The sequence below is a fragment of the Aricia agestis genome, chromosome 17, assembly GCF_905147365.1.
Source record: "Aricia agestis chromosome 17, ilAriAges1.1, whole genome shotgun sequence".
NCBI classification, from domain to species: Eukaryota; Metazoa; Arthropoda; class Insecta; order Lepidoptera; family Lycaenidae; genus Aricia; species Aricia agestis.
This window is the reverse complement of record NC_056422.1, coordinates 6792438-6815590: the sequence shown is the minus strand read 5'-3', so window position 1 is coordinate 6815590 and position 23153 is coordinate 6792438. Positions and strand designations below refer to the sequence as shown.

Genomic DNA, 23153 nt, shown 5'->3' with positions numbered 1-23153 from the left:
ACAACGCCTAATCCCCCAAACTTGTATCTATAAGGAATCCGGAGTTCTCTTAGTATCTTCGGAACCATAGTATACCTTGGTGCAAAATCTTGCGTTTTGGTAGCATATGCTTAGGATGCTTCTCATAAAACCAAAATCACCATATGTTTCCATATAATTTTTGAGGAGTTCTCTCGATTACTCATAGATCCCATCATCAGATCACCACTTTTGTGAAAATGGGACCAAATTGAAGTAAAACCTAATATAACAAAACCAAAATTTTGAAAATCGGTTCACAAACGGTGGAGTAGTGTTCGAACATATAAAAATAAAAAAATAAAATATCCACATCCGAATATATAACCTCCTCGTTTTTTGGAAGTCGGTTAAAAATAGCAGAAGGCTTTTTTATTTTTTGTGTTATTATAATACTTTGTATATTATTCTGAAAGGTACCATTAGATTAACTCTATCGTCACTTTGACGTTAATCTATCATTTATATCATTTATATCTATTTACTAGTTGTCCCGGCAAACGTTGTTTTGCTTTATAAAGTATTTCGCCCATATTATTATTTTATTGAAGTGACTAAATATGTCACCATGGCAACGACCATCGTGGCTATCCCGTCGCACAAACAATGTTCGCCGTCTGTCTCGAGTATTAATAATTATAGGGGTTGGTGATAAAAAGTCAAAATTTAGGGTTGTATGTATTTTTAATGCCTCATTATAAAAAAATAAAAACAAAAAATTTCGTCCAAAAATTAAAAAAAAAAATTTAAGGGTGAACAACCCTTATTACTTAGGGGTATAAAAAATAGATGTTGGCCGATTCTCAGACCTACTCAACATGCTCACAAAATTTCATGAGAATCGGTCAAGCCGTACGAAAACGAACGTTTATACGTTCGAGAGCCATGCTTCGGCACGAATGGGCCGGCTCGACCGGAGAAATACCACGTTCGCACAGAAAACCGGCGTGAAACAGCGCTTACGCTGTATTTCGCCGAGCGAGTGAGTTTACCGGAGGCCCAATCCCCTACCCTATTCCCTTCCCTACTCTCCCCTATTACCCTATTCCCTCTTAAAAGGCCGGCAACGCACCTGCAGCTCTTCTGATGCTGCGAGTGTCCATGGGCGACGGAAGTTGCTTTCCATCAGGTGACCCGTTTGCTCGTTTGCCCCCTTATTTGATAAAAAAAAGAACATTGTGACATGAGAATTTTATTTATAAGATCAATTATTATACAAAGCAGGCAAATGATTAAATATTTTTTTATTATTATTTACTTGCTTAACCTTAACGATAATCGCGAAGACTATGCAATTTTGTCGCGTTCGCGATTCACTTTCACTTTTGTTGAGTTTCAGAACGCGATATTAGGTCCTCCAACGCGCACGCGAATTTGAACTTTATGCAGCGGTAATAAATTACAAATTGACTCTCCATTTTATTTAGAAAACGTTTGTATGGGAAATAGAAAAATGCTGTTTTGAGGATTTTCCCGGCAATTATTCGAATTTTTCTCACCTTTTAAACCTTCCCTAGACCTCCACGAATAATTCAAGACCAAGATAAGATAAATCCGTTCAGCCGTTCTCGAGTTTTAGCGAGACTAACGAACAGCAATTGATTTTTATATATATAGATTATATAATTAGTTAATCTAGTGATACCTTTCAGAACACTAATGGGACTTGCAGTTTAGGTTCAGTAATGTAAAAGTGCCATTTCACAATAGTCCATGCTGGCCAACTACAAGCCATCGCCATTGTGTAGACGGGATAGTATTCTATGATGGCGGACGATGGTCAATGGTCATGTCAGTATCGTGTGTCGACGCAATGGCAATGGCTTGTAGTTGGCATGTATTTAGCATGTACCATTGTAAGGAGGCACCTTAAAGCATGTAATAAACAAAACTATCTGACAGTATAGAAAAATAAAAAAACTATTAGCAACATATAAAAACTCGATATAACATCGGTATGTATCATATAAAATGAATACACATTCCACTGTATAAGCAGAACATTTAATTCTAAATTGATTAATTTATAAGTATAAAAATAAACCGTTCTAAAGGCCAGAGGAGTTTTTCAAGGGTTTAAATTCTCCTTTTTATCTCTCAAGTCTCAACACGATCTAAATGTAGCTATGACTTGAATTCTCAGTCAAAAGTGGACTTTTATGAAATTAAACAAACCGAATATAATATAAATGCTAATGAAATGGACTTACTGACTGACGTCTGAATTTTCAGAGAATATTTGTCAGTGATTTTTTAATCGCGCCATTTTATATTTTTAAAAACTTATGTTGCCTACGATTTCGTAAAGATATCCATCGAGAATCGTGGTAAACTATAAAATGTTTAAGTAGTTAACATTTCCTTTCCTGTACATTAAAATGTAGCCCACTTTATTGACCAGTAGACTCTCAAGGTCAAAACACAAAGTTATAAACAAAATATATTTAAATTCAAGCATTTTGTTGTATTATTGGTTCCAAAATATATTGAAACATTTCTGCATTTTTTTTTTCATAAAATATTGTTTTTACCATTAATTTATTCCTCAATGTAGGATCCCTTAAACGTGACCCCTGCGAAAACCCGCAAAGGACAAAATGTTTAATATGTCTACGAAATCCATCACTATGCTTTTTTGTAAACAAACAAGATAATAATTATTGAGGTCTCATCCATGCTTAAATACTTTGGAAAGTTCATGACCTTTACAGGAAGTGCTACAAAGGACTTTGGTCCCTAATCCTTGAAGTATTTAACCCCTCCTTAAGCCGGCAATCCCACCGTCGGTCTTCTTTGAAGCTGCAGTAATTTTCCGGTCAAGCCAGGACGTGCCCACGTTTTGTGATGTATACTGCATCATCATAATGTCTTATATGAATTACATATATAAAAGTTTGTTACTCTTTCTCTAAGTGTTCTTTAAATTAAATCTGCTGGGAAAGTAGGTTCTAGAATAACACATAAACTACTTTTCATCCCAATAGTTTCTTCGAGTTTGAATAATCGCAGTAAACTTCTGACGCAAGTAAACCTACACGAAAAACTTGCCTGATATAGACATAATAGTAATATAATAATATCTCGTTCATTTATGTCTCAGAGGCTCTGTAAAGGTTTTCTTAAAATAGATATGTATCAAGTTCCTAATCCATTTCTCGTACGTATACGGGAATCAGCCTAAATCTTCGCAAATGTAATTTTCCGTACCGAACGCTTTTGATCGGTACAACGTAATCGGTACATGTCTTTGATGTTAAATAAAATGTTTGGATTGTTCCCTGTTTTATTTTTGATGGCTTTTTTTGTGAAATGGCTGTTGTGTTTTTGAAAATTAAATGCCAAAATATGTAGGGTTACGACGACATTTTTGTAGGTAGAAGAAGTTGTGCTTAAACTTCTGGTTATGTTGATGAATAAAGTGCTAATTTTCTCTTCTCTTGCAGGACAAAAGAAGTAAACTTCTCTCTGCCGGCGCTGCGCTCGTCGTCGCTCGGTGAGCTGCGCGACGTGAGCGTGTCGAGCCTCGCCAGCGAGGTGCTCTGCCCGCCCACCTCGCCGCAGTACCGCTCCAACTCCTTCAGTGAGTATCACTGTGTACCGCCGGCGTCACTCGGCGAGCTGCGCGACGTGAGCGTGTCGAGCCTCGCCAGCGAGGTGCTCTGCCCGCCCACCTCGCCGCAGTACCGCTCCAGCTCCTTCAGTGAGTATCACTGTGTACCGCCGGCGTCGCTCGGCGAGCTGCGCGACGTGAGCGTGCCGAGCCCCGCCAGCGAGGTGCTCTGCCCGCCCACCTCGCCGCAGTACCGCTCCTTCAGTGAGTATCACTGTGTACCGCCGGCGTCGCTCGGCGAGCTGCGCGACGTGAGCGTGCCGAGCCTCGCCAGCGAGGTGCTCTGCCCGCCCACCTCGCCGCAGTACCGCTCCAACTCCTTCAGTGATTATCACTGTGTACCGCCGCGCCGGAGTCGCTTGTTGTCGCTCGTTGTCGCTCATCGTCGCTCATCGTTGTGTCAAGCGTCGCAAGCGAGGTGAGGTGACCTTAGCTTTGTCCACACTGTGCCTTTATCTGTTCGCCAAGGGCATGCGTTATAGCGCAGTCAACAACGAACGTGAGGCATGCCCGCGACGCTTGGCCTCTGACCGTATCCAATACTTCAAAAATTACAATATTAACGTTGCGTTCCTTGACGCATTCAATTATTGAATGAGCCAATATGAAAGTTGATGGTGAAAATTGAAGATGAAAGTGCTCAATGTGGACATAGCTATACGACGTCAGAATTATAACTTTTTTGCCATTTATTTACTTAAAACCATACTGAAATGTTTACAGTAGTATATAATATATAAAAATAATCAATGCGTAGGCAGAAATCATCACGTTATTTTACGACTGAAATAATCCAGTGATTTGTCTGGAAATATGCTAATAAATTAGAATACCTAACTCAATTTGGATATTTTGTATAATACATCAACTTTAGTGTAAAAGCGAAGGATCGAAGTATTTGTTTTCACCAGATCAAAATGATCGGTGAGATCGTAAGATTACTCCGAACTAGCTAAGGAGAAGTTACTCAAAGTTACAAATTATACATAATATCAGAACCCTCTGAAATCGTAATAATATTACAGATAATATATTTTGATTGCGGGAAAACTTAGAAAGGACCTTGACGAAGCTATTAGTTATGTGGCAGATCTAATAAAAACTTGGTCTAAACTTTGCTCGAATGAAATAAACTGCTAACTTTTATTAAATAAAGTTTCAACCCTTTCGAAGTCGCGATAAGGAGTCAATGTTTGAGTTTTGACATTAATTACAGGCTTTCTCAATGTTTCATATAATGGACCACTCAAAACCCCTTTTTTTGTCCATAAAATACATTTGAAGCGCTAGACCAAGGCAAAAAAATCAACGGAGCGTTTTCCAAAAAGGGTAGAGCTAAGCCTAAGTCCCTTCGCTTCGCTTGACTTATCTTCGCGGAGGAAAACGTTCTATTTGATTGTATGTACTAAAGGTCTACTTGTACAAAATATGTGTTCTGTATTTTACGCTTATTTAAAACTAGATGATGCACGCAACTCTGTTGCGCCAAAATTCGATTACCACGCAGGAACCGTACATTTTCCGGGATAAAAGTATCCTATGTCCTTTCCCGGGACGCAAAATATATCTATGCCGAAATTCAGCAAAATCGGTTCAGTGGTTTGAGCGTAAAGAAGTAACAGACAGACAGACAGACAGACAGACAGACAGACAGACAGACAGACAGACAGACAGACAGACAGACGGACAGACACTGTCGCATTTATAATGTAAGTATGAAACCGCCTAGTTTTTTTTAATTAACATTCACAAAACCTGCCAGACACTTTACAATTAACTTAGTAGACACCCTCAAAGTCTAATACTTTAAGAAATTTTAATGGTGTCTGGCAGCTGTCGAAAATGTCCGGCACTGGAAATTCCTCCACTTACCGCGAAGAATATAAGCTATGAAATTGAACTTTACTCTTTCTGGAAGGTCAGGTAGACCTTCAGAACTGGATACCTCCTAAAGTAACCGCGATGGAAACTCCATAATTGCTGGTCGTTCTTACCTCTGTAATGGTAAACTTTCAGCTTTACGAAACTGAGGAAGGTCTGGCCGTCGCAGGCTCTTACTCTACATAAATAAATACAGGATGCAAATTTTTTCCAGGGCTTAGGTATTATTAGGAGAGTTCATTTAACAAAAAAAAATTGGGTGTTATTTTTTTTCAATAACATATTTTATCCCATTTAAAATCGTTGCAGAACGGTCACTCACGGCGCGGGGATATGATCGGGGTTAACGCGGGGAGAGGCGCGCGCGCGGGGGACGTAACGCGCGGCCTACGCATCGTGTCCATTAATTGTAGACTAGTATTTTTTAGGATAACTTTCGGAAGCTATTCAAAAAATACGTGTATTTTTATTTTTAACAAGGATCAATATATCAAAATTTGGCAGGAAGGTTTCATTGCACCCTGTACTTACAAAAAATTTAATGCTAGCTTAACATTAAGTTAGTATGCTTTAAAAGCTAATAATATATTTTGGTGGGATCCTGATGATATTCAGGAAACCCCTGAGTATCGCGAAAATCAGATTAGACAGCCCGGAAAATAACCCATGCCAAATGGGATCTTCTGATGGCAAGCGATTACCGCCCACGACAACCTCAATTTGTTTCATTGTTTCATTTTATATTCTAGTCACGTTTAAAATTTTATTTCCCTGTCCTCTATTTGCATATTTCGATACAAACGTATGTGGAAGAATTTTAAAATTCGTTTAGCGGACGACTGCACTTCGCTTCACTCAAATGGTTTCTGTAGTTATATTTTATGTACTGTCGCAAATATAGATATGTAGTCATTTTTTTATTGAATAAAGGAAATAAAGTAGTTAAATTATATTTATTTTATTTCATTATTTTAGTGAGAAAGTATACCTATAGTATATACTAAGGTACTTGTTAACCATGAATGCGTTGAACCAAAACTATCGGATCGAACTATCGGACGGATATAAACTATCGGATGTTTCATTAATACTCCCCACACCGGTTTCGGTGACGGTGGCCAGTTACATTGAAACCAGGCCAGGTACGCAGGAGTAATTTTATAGTGCCCAAGTGTGTGCGCAGTACACAAGAGCACTCTCTATTCCTTTTACTCTCATAACCCAGTGGGACGGAAGACCGACACGACTGGCGAGAGATCAGGCGCAGGACCGACTTTTTACATGCCCATCCGACGCATGGATCATCTTACTTGTCAGACAATCAGGTGATCAGCCTGCATTGTCCTAACCAAACTTGGAAATAACATGTTTCCAACGCGGGATTCGAACCCACGACCTCCGGAGTCGAGAGCGACGCTCTAACCACTAGACCACGGAGGCGTTTCATTGGAATCAATATATCTCCACACCAACATTTTATCAAAATTGGTGTCTGTTTTAACAAACTCTCATGACTAAAACTTATTATGATACTTTATGTAGAAAATACGTATATTTATTATAATTTGTCATATAAAAATATGGTTCAAGATTTAATAATTGTGGGCAAACAATAAGTGTTCTTAATTTAATTTAACAAACAGTGCACTCTAAGTCACGGAAACACGTAAGAACTGTTTTAAGACCTATTATACTTAGTGTTCCTAACTTATGCATTAGTACTCCAGGTTTCTACTTATCTAGATGTTCAAACTTAGCTTTTCAAGTGTGTACCTGTGACTTGTCACTTGAAGTTTCTACCGTGTTTTCTTAAAACTACAAATTGAAATTGAATTTTTAACGTTCTAAGCTTTTGAACCAACTTATAAAAAGAAGGAAGTTCTCAAGAAAATCGTAGAAGTTACGAAACTTAGTAAGCTGGTAGCAAAACATGAGTAGTAAGAGCCCCCGCAGATTGCAGACTTTTAGTCGGCCGATATGATCGAAAGCTTAATCAGTACGAAGATGTATGAAGGTGCGTACACTAAATGATTTGTATCGGCCGATTTATGTACTGTAACCCCAATTCGGTCAAACTATCGGCTTTTTATACATTTCACATTATATTACAAACCTTGTTGTTACTTCAATCAAAAACTTATGAATAGATTTGAACAAAAGCAAGTTTGTATCACGGGGATTGTTCTGAGGAATTGTTCGGAATTATACCTCCTGCAACTTTTCGCCATCGCCCCACGCGAATAATATACCATCCTCATCACCTAGATGAGTGGCAGTCTTCCACCGTGCGATTTTCGCGTAACTTTCTGCCGCGCACTGTAAAACTTTGGAACGAACTGTCACCAGCAGTATTTCCGGACCTATACGACCTACAAACCTTCAAGAAGAGAGCGTAGTCCCTCTTAAAAGGCAGGGCACCAGCAGCTCTTCTGATGCTGCGAGTGTCCATGGGCGACGGTAGTTGCTTTCCGTCAGGTGACCCGTTTGCTCGTTTTCCCCCTTATTTCATAAAGAAATTAATGGATTAAAACATAGCCTGCATTTTATTTCGAAAAAGAAGAGTGCCTCCCTTGGATACTGTATTTATTTTTATTTTATCATGTTTGGGTGACTTTACTTTGAATTTAGCAGCTTTTGTAAAAACTTTCAATCACAATTTATTAATTAATGTTCATGCTATAAAATCATATATTTTTATGAAACAAAATTACTTTCTACAAAACAACTTTACCTGTACCGCCTCTACTCAAATCTTCTTACATCGCTTCAACGAATTCTTTGTTCGCATTTTCCATATCATTTATTTCCACATTTTCCTCCATAAATCTGTTACACGTTACGTGGTACATAATTTATTATGATATACAGTATGTTGCAAATTTTTTCATGTGCTAATGTGTCTATTTCTGATTTTTTGTGAGAATCATAATAATATTAGATATTAAGTATAATTATATCAACAATATTGTATTGCAACATTATAATGGCATTAGAATATAATAAAGTACTTACAAATGTTTAAGAAAAATATTTAGACTGTTACCTTGATAAAGAGGGAATTACTTAACTAATTTTAAACAGTCTGACATATCTTGTTTCCATTTTATTGAGGGTTTAAATAATTCTGCAAAGAACTTTGCTATTCTATGACTTAAGTTATTGGAAATTCTATAGCTTTCTTTTATTTGCACTATCGAAGAAATTGTATCCTAGGCAGTTGACAGACCTATGTCATTTGGTCGGTTTATATCAATTCAATATCAGACGTGATCTGACCGCTGACGGCTAGAGCCTTTTGACGGCTTATTCCACTTTTCCTTAGTAAACTTTTTGTTCACAAATCCCCGTTAACGAAAATTTTTCTTGTAATGGGGATTTATGAACTAAAAAAGTTCATTAATCCCCATTACTTCAAAAATAAAATACTAATGTAAGAATCAGGTACCTTTTATTTATTATTGGATAAGAACTCACTTATTGGTTATTTTTATAATCAAATTAAATTAAATTTAAGCTTTTAAATTAAATTAAATTTAAAACGGGGATTACTGAACAAAAAGTTCACTAATCCCCGTTGACGGGGATTCTCAACGGGGAAAAGTGGAATAAGCCGTTTTGACGAAACGCGACTAAATTATGTAGGTCCACAACCGGTACCATCTGCCTACAACCTAAGACTTTAGTGTCTAAACTCACCGACTAGGCCGAAAAAACGTGGCCAAAGTTCGGCATGATTACTTTTTTATATATTTTTTTTATTTTACCATTTATTTCAGGCATATAATACAAATACCTTACAGACTAACATAAATATTCATATTATAATAAATACCTTAAGGTCTGCAATGTATTTTAAATTGATGATGACACACCATGCCGAAATAACGTTGCGTTATAGTTTATACTATCATGCTGGACTTCGGCCGCGTATTTTCGGCCTAGTGTGATTAGACACTTAGATTTAGTTAGAGCGTAAATTAAGCACAATTTTAAATCGTTATCACTTATTAGTCTAGGCAGCCTAGGTACCAAATTGTAAGGTTCAAAGTCCGGACTCTACGTAATCGCTACGCCGTGACGTCACGTCTTTGACGTCATCGTCGTGACGTAGTCGGCGCTCGTAAAGAAACCTTTACGACCCCGAACATAATTAACTAGGATTTGTACGGGTAATGTAATATGTACCTTTATATCCAGGTAGCGGTATACTGGTTAAGAAATGAAAAAGTGGTTAAAAGAGTTTATTAGAAAACATTGGTATTTTGATTATCTTATATATACAATTCTCGTGTCACAATGTTAGTCACCGTACTCCTCCGAAACGGCTTTACTGATTTTTACCAAATTTTATATTATACATATTCAGTAGGTCTGAGAATCGGCTACTGGGTACGGCGGTACTTTTTATATTGATAAGTGCATTTGTTGAATAAATAATAGTAGATTATTTCAACTCGAGACCGACGGCGACCATTGTTTGTGCAACGGGATAGCGATGGACTAGCGTCACTTCAATAAAATAATACGGGCGAAATACTTTATATGGCAAAGAAATGTTTGCCGGGACAGCTAGTAATGGATAATTTCTTGAGGTCTTCTTCAGGTAGGCCATGATTACGACAATGATTGTACTGTTGTCTGTTGTCTTAACGTACATACTATCAGAGAAGTTGATTCCTAGGCAAATGGAGGACCTAAGTAATTTGGTCGCGTTATGTCAAACCCGATTTGACCGATCACAGCTAACATTGAATTGACCTAAGTCTGTCAACTGCCTAGGAATCAATTTTCTCGATGTTACATGGGAAATTAAAGACAAATCTGAGCTACTAATTTTCTACACGTTCGTAATCGCCAGTTTACATATTATTATTTACATGGGCCAATGTAGAGAGGCGTTGGATTGTAATATTTTCTGAAATATACCTAAGCAGGAATTAGTAAGACTGTTTCACTAACTCCCGATAAAGTGTTGCAAGATAGGTTATCCACAACTTATGTGACAGTTTCTCCATACCCTATCTGTCAAGTTAAGTGGTGGATAGCCTATCCGACACTTATCAGGGAGTGGTGAAACAGGCCTGTAGACTTAATTAAATTACAAAGGCTTCCCTAGAAATAACTTCAATTGAAGGTCGGTAGCCTAAAATATAATTAGTAAAAGTGTTATCAAAATTCCATCATTTGATCTTCAAATTATTAGGAATTCCAATTTAAGTCTTCCTAAAGACTTAATGAGAAATTAAATCGTTTGGTTCTTAATTAACATTTTTAATTGCGATTGGCTCAAACCACACTATAAATATAAACAGAATGGTAACTTCAGCCGTGTTTATGAAATTATATTCGTGCAAAACAGATACAAGTATGAAGACAGTCTACTGTTCACTATTTATAGTATGCTTGAACATAAGCTAGACTTTGTTCACGGTTTGGTAATTTTGCTACAATTATTATCATTTCATTAAGAGGGCGACTAACAAGAAGATCAAACATCGTCCTTCTCTCTTCACCCTCACGCCCGTCTTTCATATGGTAGGTGAAAAAGATGACGCGGAATCATCGCCAAGTTAGTTTTTTTCTTAATAACTCAATAAATTTATTGAGTATAATTATATTAACTTAGTTTATATGAAAAATTCGTGAAAATTCGATGCATTTTTGTGATTTTTTTCTATCGAGAAAATTTTAAGATATCGTGTTTTCGCTCAGATCAAATTCTTGAACATATAATTTAAAATCTAATTTTAGAAAATGAAACCATTCGAGGCTTATTTTCAAGTACAAAAATGAATTATAAAATCGAAAATTTTGGGTTAGTCGCTCCCTTAATACTTCCAATAAATGTTGCCCGCAACTCTGTTCGCGCAGTTTGTATTTAACAGACGTAAAACATATAATATTTCCCTTTTCAATTAAAAATTATTTATATCTATCTTTCACGTCAAAGCATTTTTTTCCATCTTAATCGGATCAGCATCAACTGAACACCTCTAAATCTTGAAGAAATAATAGACAAACTGACACACTTTTCCTTCTTAACATTTAAATTGATATTGAAAAGTTTTAAAGCATTTTTAACACAAACAACTTTAGATCTGTAACTTTTATGAGGAAAATTAAGGTGTGGCTGACGGGCAACAAGTGAGTCAGCGAACCTTGTAGTAAGTAGCTACTTACAGCGACTGCAGACTTACAATTTCAAGTTGGCCAACTAAATCGCATAGTATACCAATAGCTATAGTGATTTATGAAAGCTCGTACATTGCATTCAACTGAATTGTACAACTAAATAATTGGACATCAATAGTATAAGAACCGCGGTTCCTTTCCGATTACCTACAAATTAAAAAGCTGTCCAATGAAATTGTGAAACTGCGCAATTTAGTTGTACCATAATAAATGTTGTTTCAAATTTACTGATTATTTTTATCTAGTAATACAAAATTCAATTCATATATCCTATTTTATAAATAGTGAAAATACAAAAACGAAACAAGAAACGTTAGTTACAAATTACAATATTATTACGTAATTTAAAATTAAGCTTGGGGAGTATTTCAACAAAATAATTAAAATTTAAGGCTCACTACCCTATTTTGGAGGGAATTCGTCCTGAAAATTACCATTTAATACTCCTCAAAGGCCTTGAAAACTGACGAAATGCGCGTAACAACACGTAATAAAATAATTGCTGGTCCTTAATTATTTAACACTGACAAAATTTAAAAGGCACGCTAAAAAGATATTAACAGGTTTTGAAACGTCACGCTGTACATTTGTTAAAAGTTCGTTTATTTCAATTGTTTTTAATTACGTAAAATGTTATGTCCTAAATTGAAAGAACATTAAATTAAATAATTACTGATGTTAAAATACTTAAGGACTATCTATATATATAAAACTCAAAGGTGACTGACTGACACGGTGATCTATCAACGCGCCGCCCAAACCACTGGACCAATCGGGCTGAAATTTTGCATGCAGGTAGATGTTATGACGTAGGCATCCGCTAAGAAAGGATTTTGATCAATTCTACCCCCAAAAGGTTAAAAAAGGGGATGAAAGTTTGTATATAATAATACTTCTGAACGCGAGCGAAGCCGTGGGCAAAAGCTCGTTTTTAAATATGTTACGTTAAAATGAAAATATCGTAGAAAAATGTTCAGTAATTTTCTTAATTCAGCATGAAGAATTACATAAATGCAGGTCTAAAGTGATCATAAAAAAAGCTTTTAAAATAATATTATTATTATTTTTTGAGTGTCTTAAAGCTACACCTTCTATTTATTTAAGTTAGTTTGTATTAAAGAAATACTTATGATTGATAAAAGCTCTTTATAAAACTCAGTAGGCGCACGTTTCTTAGGGCCTGTTTCACTACTTCCTGATAAGTGACGAATAGGCTATCCACCAATTAACTTGACAGATCAAGTAGGTATGGAGAATCTGTCAAAAAAGTTAAGGATAGCCTATTCGGCACTTTATCAGAAAGTGGTGAAACAGGCCCTCAGTGTTATTTCGATATGAACTTCTTTGGTCAGACAAATCAATCGCTCTTTCTCCCATCATAAAATTTATTATTTCACGAAAAATATTCGATTCTTAACAATGGAAGACAGGTTTATAAATGACAGTAATCCCTCGTCTCATAAACGTACACGAAAAACCTTTTGCTTTATTAGATTATGATGTGTTTTCATATGGAACAATATTAGTCGGAGTGGCAAAAAACCTTTATTTACTAGATGTAGTCTACCAACACGTTGCGGATAAAAAATAGCCTTTGTCATTTCTTTCTTAAGTAATAATAATAATTATAATTGTCTATTTATGTGTCTCCATAAAATTTTCCCTATCAAACCTTTGAGTTATCAAACTTCTGAATGAATAGTGTAGTTTATTAACAAGCAATGACAATCTTATCAAATGTTTTCCTAATAGCGTTTTCGGTATCTGGAACTACCCCGGGGCAGGGCAGGCAGGGCAGGCCGAATGGATACGCAAATAGCCGAACAAAACCGATGATCCACGAAGCACGTGGACTTGGTAGTAGTGCCTTGGAATAAGAAACCAAAAACCTCTGTCTACTACTAGTGCAATACGTAGTAATTAATGTTCTTAATTTAAACTTCAGCTATTTCCATATCCATTCCCATTTCCCACCCTGCCCCGGGGCAGTTCAGATACCGAAAACGATATAAGTTCTTACCTACTCGTACCTATGCGTCATTATCATTATCCTCATTTTGACCCTCTCCTAACAAAAATATAATATTTTATGCAATGAATAAGCTTTTTGTAATGTTCACCTGTACGCAAAAAAGTCTAAAATATTATGGTAAAGTAATGTTTTATTTTTATGTTATTTCATAACCTATAAAAAGTCAATTTCGTTTCTTATAAAAAGGTTTCTGTCCAATCCAATGCTCATCAATATATTTTCCGTGATTTGGAGTTATCCGGATCTTGTCAACTGTCATTTGCACAAGTTGTTACACATTTACTTGTGAAAATGACATTTTTCCTGGTTACAGACAAATTAAATAACTTGTGGCACGTGTACAGAATGTAACAAAACAAGGTAATAATACTTAAGGATATTTATGAGTCCCCTGCATATAGTTAACTATCCCACCAAAAACATTTCATGTAAAATATTGCCTCGAAGACCACAAAAGGTTTGCCTTGTGAAAAAGACATTAGATCTATATAGAGCCGATTCAGAAGCTTGGCTCTACTAATGTAGAAATCTAATGATCTCATGCCTTTTTCACATGGCAAATCAAATTTTTTTTTTATTTGAGGTCGAATTCCGATCGTTGGGCGATCTCTATTAATATTAATTAAGACAATTTATTGCTGACACAAGTATTTCGCAACCAATACATATTCGTATTACGGAATGGGTAAATACCACAGAATAAATAGTAAAGTAAATAGCTCCAGTTCTCATTACGTAGCTCGTACATTCATCTATTTTACATTAATACGCTATGCGAGTGTAGGTGTGGGTGTAATCACTCGAAGTGTAAAGACGTAATCCAGTGCGCTATTAGAGCACTCTGTGAAATCACACTGGAAATCTAATTGAGATTATACACTAAGATCTAAGTTATATAATCTAAAACCTAAGTTATCATGGTTACGATAAATAGAATACTATTAATACTGTATTTAAAAAAAAATAGATTTGATTTTTTTTTATTTATCCAAAATAAATTTACATTTTTTCTTAGACAATACAATTGTGGTAAGTATATGAACATAATCTTTTTTACCAAAAATTTTCTTGTAATGTCCCTGCTAATCGTTAGATTCTAGGACAAAAGAAATGTCGCTTTTGCACTGTAAATATATGGCGCATAAAAAATATCAAGATACGAGTTTCAATTGTCGTGTTAAACACAATATTATGATTAAAAAATATATATTTTTATCAATAAAATACGATCGAAATAATTCTTACAAAGCTTTTGATTCGACCTCTAAAAGAGCGGTCAAAACTCAAAAGGCTGTAACTAAACCAATATTTCAAACTATTCAGACACTTATAAGAAATATTTCAAAGCCAAAAGTAATTGAAACAAAGCATTGTAGTATCATAAAAATAGAATATGTTTTTATTTGGATAAACAAAGACTTTTATGCTGTCAGTACCAAGCAATCTGCTAATAACAGGTATATTTTCCGCGCCAGTTGCGACTGATATTATATATAAAATGTGCTGGTAGTGGCGGACCTAGGGGGTGGCGAACAGGGCAATCGCCCGAGGCCTCGCTCTTGCAGGGGCCTCGCAAGGTATTTTTTCGTAAGACAAAGGGCCTCGCAAAGGCAAAGATTTTCCGCCCGGGGCCTCGCAATGGGTAAGGCCGTCACTGTGTGCTGGAACATGTGGTGCCATGCCAATTACTATATTTTGTTATTAACATCACAACTCACAATACACAGTTGATTTTATATTGATTTTCTGTATGAGAATATGATTCTTTATTAATTTCTTTGTTCAAAACTTGGTGAGTAAGACAATTTCATATACCGACTTTTTACCATCCTCAACCCCAAATTGTATAATTTACGGCAATAAAAATAACTTCTGTCGGTGCCTGGAAATTACACACAGTACAGTTGTTTTGCAGATTTTGCGATGCAATTAACAATTTTTTTTTCCTTATGTTCCCTATATTATCCTTCTCTCCCTATATTAATAATATTATTTTTATTTTTTGCTAACTTATCTTATTTTTATTGATTTTTAAATACATATCTACTAATTTTTTCGATTTATTTGATTATTGTAAATTGTAACATTTTTGTAAATTAGGTAAGTACCAATAAAATTATAACTAGAAGAATTTTAGAAGAAATTATAGCTAGAAGATTCTAGCACCTTCGATCAAATATTTCTGTCTAACACCTTTTAAGATCAATTGTTATACATCTATATACTTATAATATACTTATAAAATTACATGTCCTGACTGACTGACTGACTGATTCATCATCGCTGAGCAAAAACTGTAAAAGTTACAGCCACGAAATTTGGTGAGTAGGGTTGTTTTATTAAGTAGACACCCACTAAGGAAGGAATTTTGAAAATTTTACCCCGAAGGGGGTGAAATAAGGGTTGAAAGTTTTAATGAAAGTCCGTCATTTCTTGAGTTAGAAACATGAAACTTTATTTTTGGGTTACTGATTAAAAATGAATGGATACGTAAAGCGTTTTTGGAAATTCTACCCCCAAGGGGGTGAAATTGGGGTTGAAAGTTTGAATGAAACTCCGTTATTTCTTGAGTTAGAAACATGAAATTTTATGTTTGGGTTACTGATTAAAAATGATTGGATACGTGTTTAAGCGTTTCTGAAAATTCTACCCCCAAGGGGGTGAAATAGGGGTGGAAAGTTTAGATGAAAGTCCGTAATTTCTTAAGTTAGAAACATGAAAGTTTATTTTTGGACTGCTGATTAAAAATGAATGGATAGGTATTTAAGTGTTTTTAGAAATTCTACCCCCAAGGGGGTGAAATTGGAGTTGAAAGTTTGAATGAAAGTCCGTCATTTCTTGAGTTAGAAACATGAAACTTTATTTTTGTGCTACTGATTAAAAATGAATGGATATGTATTTAAGTGTTTCTGGTAATTCTACCCCCAAGGGGGTGAAATTGGGGTAGAAAGTTTCAATGAAAGTCCGTCATTTCTTGAGTTAGAAACATGAAAGTTTATTGACGTTTGCGTTTGACGTTTGCTTAAATCAGGAACCACAAAAACAAAAAGGAAAAAACTATCCATCTTTGTTATTATACTATGTTAACGCGGATGAAGTCGCGGGCAACAGCTAGTATTCAATAAAGCAAAGAAATTGACTATTATTTGTTCATAATGTTATTTGGTTCCTGTACATACATATTTCAATTTTCCATAGAACTTGGCTCTCATTTAGATCTCCATCCTTTTTACGGCGAAGTCCAAAGACAAGAATAATCTTTGTATGGAACTTGGCTCTCCATTTTTACATTTATGTTTTTGGTGGGATTTAATACTGTCGAAATCCTATTTCGTCCCATATATTCTGTGGCTTTTACGATCCAAGATATCGGCTTAGGTTTCTCTATTAGCGTCTAGTGCGAAGGGTAATCCATCTTTAAGCCTCTCGTAATCTGATTAAAGGCGCTAGTTAGCTCGTGGAGCTACCGATATACCGATATTAGCTTACATGTCTGGTAGCTTGATTCAGTTATCTTATAATACGGAAACCTAAAAATATAATTCCTACATAATATGTCACAGAAACTCATATAATATTAAAATAATATACTTTGAATCGCTAAAAATTTAGTGCCACGTCGCGTCCGGTCTTATAGTGTTAGCTAACCCTATATTGCAATGGTAACCCAAAATCCTTTTGAATATAAACAGATAATATATGTATCGTACCGACCGGCCTATAAATAAGGTTTACGTATAGGTAACACCAAAGGGATAAGTCTTATCACTAAGTTGCCCAAAAATATTTTTGGTCCCTTTCGGATAAACAACGTCAATCTTTCCTTAAATAGGATTAAGGGAATAGCCGAAAATGTCCGTTAATTCTCTCATAAAATGACTTAAAGCAAACGACTACCTTACTTTTGGAACTCTGGACTTTATTTCATTAAAAAGTCATCTTGAGAGACGTTAATGAAAGTTTAATTGTGAATTTTTAACTTTTGTACGTTTTAAAGAATCAAATATTTTTACGGTTTGATTGAAAGGAAACAGAACTATAGGAATGTTATAACTTATAAAACATACGAGCTAGTGGCTCTGCCCCCGTACAGAATCTATCTGTGGCAAATTTTATCACAATCAGTTCAGCAGTTCCAAAGACATACCGCTTAAGAGTCCGTTTACGAAATTTTGCCGATTTCGATTATTTAACAGACGTGATTTAACAGTTAAAATACAGTATTTTTATAAGTTTTAATGCACGACATGTAAGATCATTTCAATTATAATCTAATGTTGGAGCTAGATTTTTGTTTTTTTTTAAGTATTTTTAAATAATCGAACTCAAACCCGCGACAGTTTTGTGATTTTTGCTGTAAAAGGTTTATATCACCTGTTTATGGATTGTATTGACGTCTTAACGGTGAAAAAAAATACAATGTACTGTTGAGAAAGTCGTCTATACAATGTTGGAATTACTTTTTACCACTTTAATATGAAATAGTTGAGTAAAAAAATATGTAACTCGGCAAAGTAACTCGGGAAACGCTGCCGACATTAATACAATATGTGTACTGCAGAAGCGAGCTATACGCTCTATTTATAAAATGTCTTCTTTTGAATCTCTGAGAGATAAATTTAAAGAAATTGGTATTCTAACTGTTGCTTCTCAATACATTTTGGATAATGTAATATATTTTAGATAAAATATAAGTAAATTTAAAGCTAAAAGTGACATTCATTGTAGGAACACCAGAAATAGCACAAGCTGGATTTGCCGATGATCAGACTTAGTAAAGTTAGTAAATCGTTTAAAGGCGTATGCCTGTACAATAAAATCCCAGAAAACGTTCTAAATTTTTCGATTAATAAATTTAAAAAAGTAGTCAAAGAACGTTTTTGTGCCAAAGCCTATTACAAGGTCAATGATTTCATAAACGATGGCACATCTTGGGAGTAGGATGGCTCCTTGCAAGGCTACTTCTACATTATTATATTATGACTTACAATTATGTATGGATGTTGACATTGTATAATTTTAAGTTACAATTGTAAATTTTATTTTAAAGAGATTAATTTTTTTCTCACTTTTTTGGTAAAAAGTGGGACCCCTTGCGAGTTTCTTACGCCGGTCGCTGGAATAGTTCCCGAACCGGTGGTAGGCACCATTAGCATCAACGTTCTGAAAGTTACAAATCTATTCGGAAATAAAACAATTTTCATTTTATTTATTTATTTATTTGAACATTTGTACTAAACAGATGTTTCCAGATAGGAAATAATAATATTCATGAGAATAATATAATCGTGTTTAGTTAAAATATGCATAACGTCTCCTTTATTGACGTTAATCACAATTAACTTAATACAGCGGAAACTGTATCGTTGCTTAGTTGCTAGCCTTTTACGTCAAGTCAAGCGAAGGTGCGTTGATCTAAATAGAGCTCTACAAGGCTAAATGTATACCGCCATCCTGTAAAGTGTTGATCCATGTTACATTGCCCTGTAAATGCTATTCAAATAATTATTACGTGGTCAAATTAAAAATTGTTTCTTATCAAAATACAATTTATTTATTATACGTGGGAGAGCCATGCTTCGGCACGAATAGGCCGGCTCGACCGGAGAAATACCACGTTCTCACAGAAAACCGGCGTGAAACAGCGCTTGCGCTGTGTTTCGCCGAGTGAGTGAGTTTACCGGAGGCCCAATCCCTATTCCCTTCCTTACCCTTCCCTATTCCCTTCCCTATTCCCTTCCCTTCCCATCCCTACCCTCCCCTATTATCCTATTCCCTCTTAAAAGTAAAAGGAAGTGAGATTCTGAGTTACTACCCAATATTACCAATACTACCCAATATTAGCATTTAAAACAACTCCATAAAAAAGTTGATTTTTAATCTGTTTTTTACGGTGGGTGTTAGCAATCCGGCCCACATCCTATACTCGTGGAAAGTCATAAATTTTAATGCCTTATCGGCCTTATAGGCACTAATCGAGACTTACTGTTTATGTGAAAAGTAATTCAAATTAAGTACCTACTACTGAAGCAAAACTTAAGTTTACCCGGGAAAACTTGAAAAATGCATTTTACCAGGGGTTCCCAAACTGTGCGCCGCGACGCCCTGGTGTGCCGTGGAAAGGCAAGAGAGGCGCCGTGAGTCGATCATCTATCATTAATCACTATCCGAAACCACAAATATTATAAACTAAAATTAAAATTGTGTTAAGCAGGTAGATTATTAAATATTTGTTTATTATTATTTACCAATTACATGCTTACCCTTACTATAATCTTTAAAAGTGCCTATTTATGTAAAAAAAAATAATAGCTAGGTAAAAAATTTAATACTTAGAGGTAGGGCGCCGTGACAAAATATTGTAACGTGTAACTGCGCCGCAGGCTAAAAAAGATTGGGAATCCCTGCATTATACTTTTTATTATTGTAATGCTTGAAGAAGAATATGAAGAAGAATGTTCGTATCTTATCCCAGCGTCAAAACTACTGAACTAATTTTGATTTATTTTAACGTTAAGAAACAGTCAGTCAGTCAGTTTTAGGGCTCAACTAAGTGGGCACATCTAATATTATAAAATTCTTGTGTCACCCTGTTTGTGCGCGAACTCCTCCAAAACGACTCTAACCGTTTTTAATGAAATTTTGTATGTACTTACTATCAGAGAAGTTGATTCATAGGCAGATAGCGGACCTAAGTAATTTGGTCGCGTTGCATCAAATCCGACCGACCACAGCCAACATTAAATTGACATAGGCCGACCAATTAATGACGTAGGTCCGTCAACTGCCTAGGAATCAATTCCTTCGATGGTACATTCGTTAGGCCTTAGAATAGGTTTTTATCTACTTTTTACATTGATAATAGAAATAATCTATATATATAAAACTCAAAGGTGACTGGCTGACTGATTGACATAGTGATCTATCAACGCACATCCCAAACCACTGGACGGATCGGGCTGAAATTTGGCATGCAGGTAGATGTTATGACGTAGGCATCCGCTAAGAAAGGATTTTGATAAATTCCAACCCCAAGGGGATCAAATAGGGGATGAAAGTTTGTATATAATAATACTTCTTAACGCGAGCGAAGCCGCGGGCAAAAGCTCGTTTACGTAATATGACAAAAACAAAATTTGCCGGGTCAGCTAGTTATCAAATAATATGATATTGTGACCTTAAACGTAGTACGATACAAAATTACCTTTTTAATTTATTCGGCACTGTTAACAGATTACAATAATTCTTTCACGTCTGATTCGTCTGAATGAGATATAAAATTGTTTATGGATCGTAAAAACTTAACGACTGAGTCATTAAAATCTGAGCTGAAATGTTCAATTTTGGGTACTAAATGAAAATCACATAGATTAATTTTGAGGATTTATTTAGATAGACTTCGAGTTAGTCTAGCTTTTTATTTAAGTCTTTACTATATCGTCAATGATTTTAAATGTTTGTTTTATGCTTTTATTGCAATGTTTTAAAAGAAGCCTATAAAAATATTCATAATATTATGTTATCGTTAAAAAACTTATTTCGATTAGGTGTGAACCATAAAGTTATTATGTATCAACTTTATGGTGTGAACGCTTCCTTATTGTACGCAAATGCTTTTGCCTTATTTGCTGTGCTTTTGCTGTTCAGGCGCAGAGTTGCTAATTATTACTTTGTTTACTCCATTTAAACTATGAAGTTAGCAACTGAGTCCAAAGTTGCAGATTTATTTAAACAGCATTAAACTGAAACTTAGTTTGCGAAGTCAAAACTTTGATACACTTTGCTGTAACGAAATTGTAAAGGTCAGGTAACACTGCAGCGTGATGCAGTGCTGCATTTTTAATAGATTTAAATTGAACATTATAAAATTATTACACGTTAATACATTGTACATAGCAAAAGCGATATATTATGTTACTAAACATTTCCAAAACGGTTGGATCTATAATATTGAATGGAAATTTTGTGTGGTTTTTCTGTAGGTTGGAGGCTCAGCCAAAAACATACAATATTTTTCATTATTTAAATATACTAAAAAGCGCAGCGGGGCTAAAATGGTCGCTTTGGAGAATCATGATATGAATCATTATAATAATAATAATAACCATTTATTTCAGATTACAAAGAATCCATAGTGTTAGTAGAAATACAATTAAAATTTAAATTATGTTAGTACATTGCATTATAATTCTTATAGTAAAAAAATATTTATTAGGAATGGTAAGGCATTGAAACTAATAATGAGCTATTCTCTATCTAACATGCACCTCTATCCAATGCCTTATCAAACCATCAAAGTTGTCAGTTGAATGCTGTTATGCCCTTAGAATGCTGTTATGACTACTTCTGACACGCTGCATCAATGACGCCACTCGTTTAATGTGATTCATTTTTTTTAAATCGCAAATGCAACTCTACTTGCAATTCATGTCTAGTAATTCGTACTGATTTGACATTTGTCAGTTTGACAGTTTTGACAATTCATTTGCTGAATTGATTGAGAGGAATTGCTAAATGTGACCATTTTAGCCCCGCAGAGCTCTGAATATCCTGCGAAATAACATTGCCAGATCAGCCAATGAATATAACAATTGCCATTATTTTTACTGTGTTCTGAGTTACACGTGGATAAACGAGCAATTAATTACAATTAACATCCGCAGATTACTTCCGGAAAGGTTCAGGCAATAACTCAATGTTGCCATTAAAAAGGAATTGCTTTGGGCAGACTGGGAGTGCAGAAACCTATTTATATGTTAACTACATACAAACTTTACCCCGCAAAATATATAGATGTCGCCCGCAAATCCGTAGTGTCAAAATCCATTTAGTAATAGAAGTGTTTTAATGGGACAGTAATAATAAGTATAGTATTAATATAAAAAGGGACAGTAATAATAAGTATAGTAGTGATTATAAAAACTATCGTGACCTACATTTAGGTGTATAAAATGAGAATGTTGGGTCAAAGAAGTTTTTTTGTGCGTCGTGCGTACTTTTATTTCGGTTATCTTATTTGTAGAGACAGTTTACATAAAACAGCTTGTCTCATATATGAAATTCTCGTGTCACAAAGTTAGTTACCGTACTCCTCCGAGACGGCTGTACCATCTACCAAATTTTATATATATATATTTTATTTTTATTTTATTTTATTGATTTTTGGAAAACTTACAGCTAACATACACATAGAATCTAAATATACAATACAAGAAGGCCAATTAAAAGTTTCCACAGATAGAAAAATGCTAATAAAAACAAAGCAGCGATAGACAATGGTCACAATTATTTAGAATTTTAGAAAAAAATTAGAAAAACAGAACAAGAATTATTGTAATAACTTATTAAGTACAATAGAATTGCGCAGGTTACAGTTAAAATAGAAATTATTAAATTCTTTCTTAAAAGTTGTTACATTGG

At 35.1% G+C, this 23153-nt stretch overlaps 1 protein-coding gene across 1 annotated transcript in view; it reads left to right on the top strand.

Annotated features, from left to right (window-relative positions):
* The window catches only part of LOC121735659 (synaptotagmin-15-like), a 60538-nt gene that overhangs the window by 10857 nt on the left and 26528 nt on the right, over positions 1–23153 (top strand). The window contains exon 5 of the mRNA XM_042126560.1: positions 3462–3952. Coding sequence (XP_041982494.1) covers positions 3462–3952 — 491 coding nt within the window. The remainder of the gene's footprint in view (positions 1–3461; positions 3953–23153) is intronic.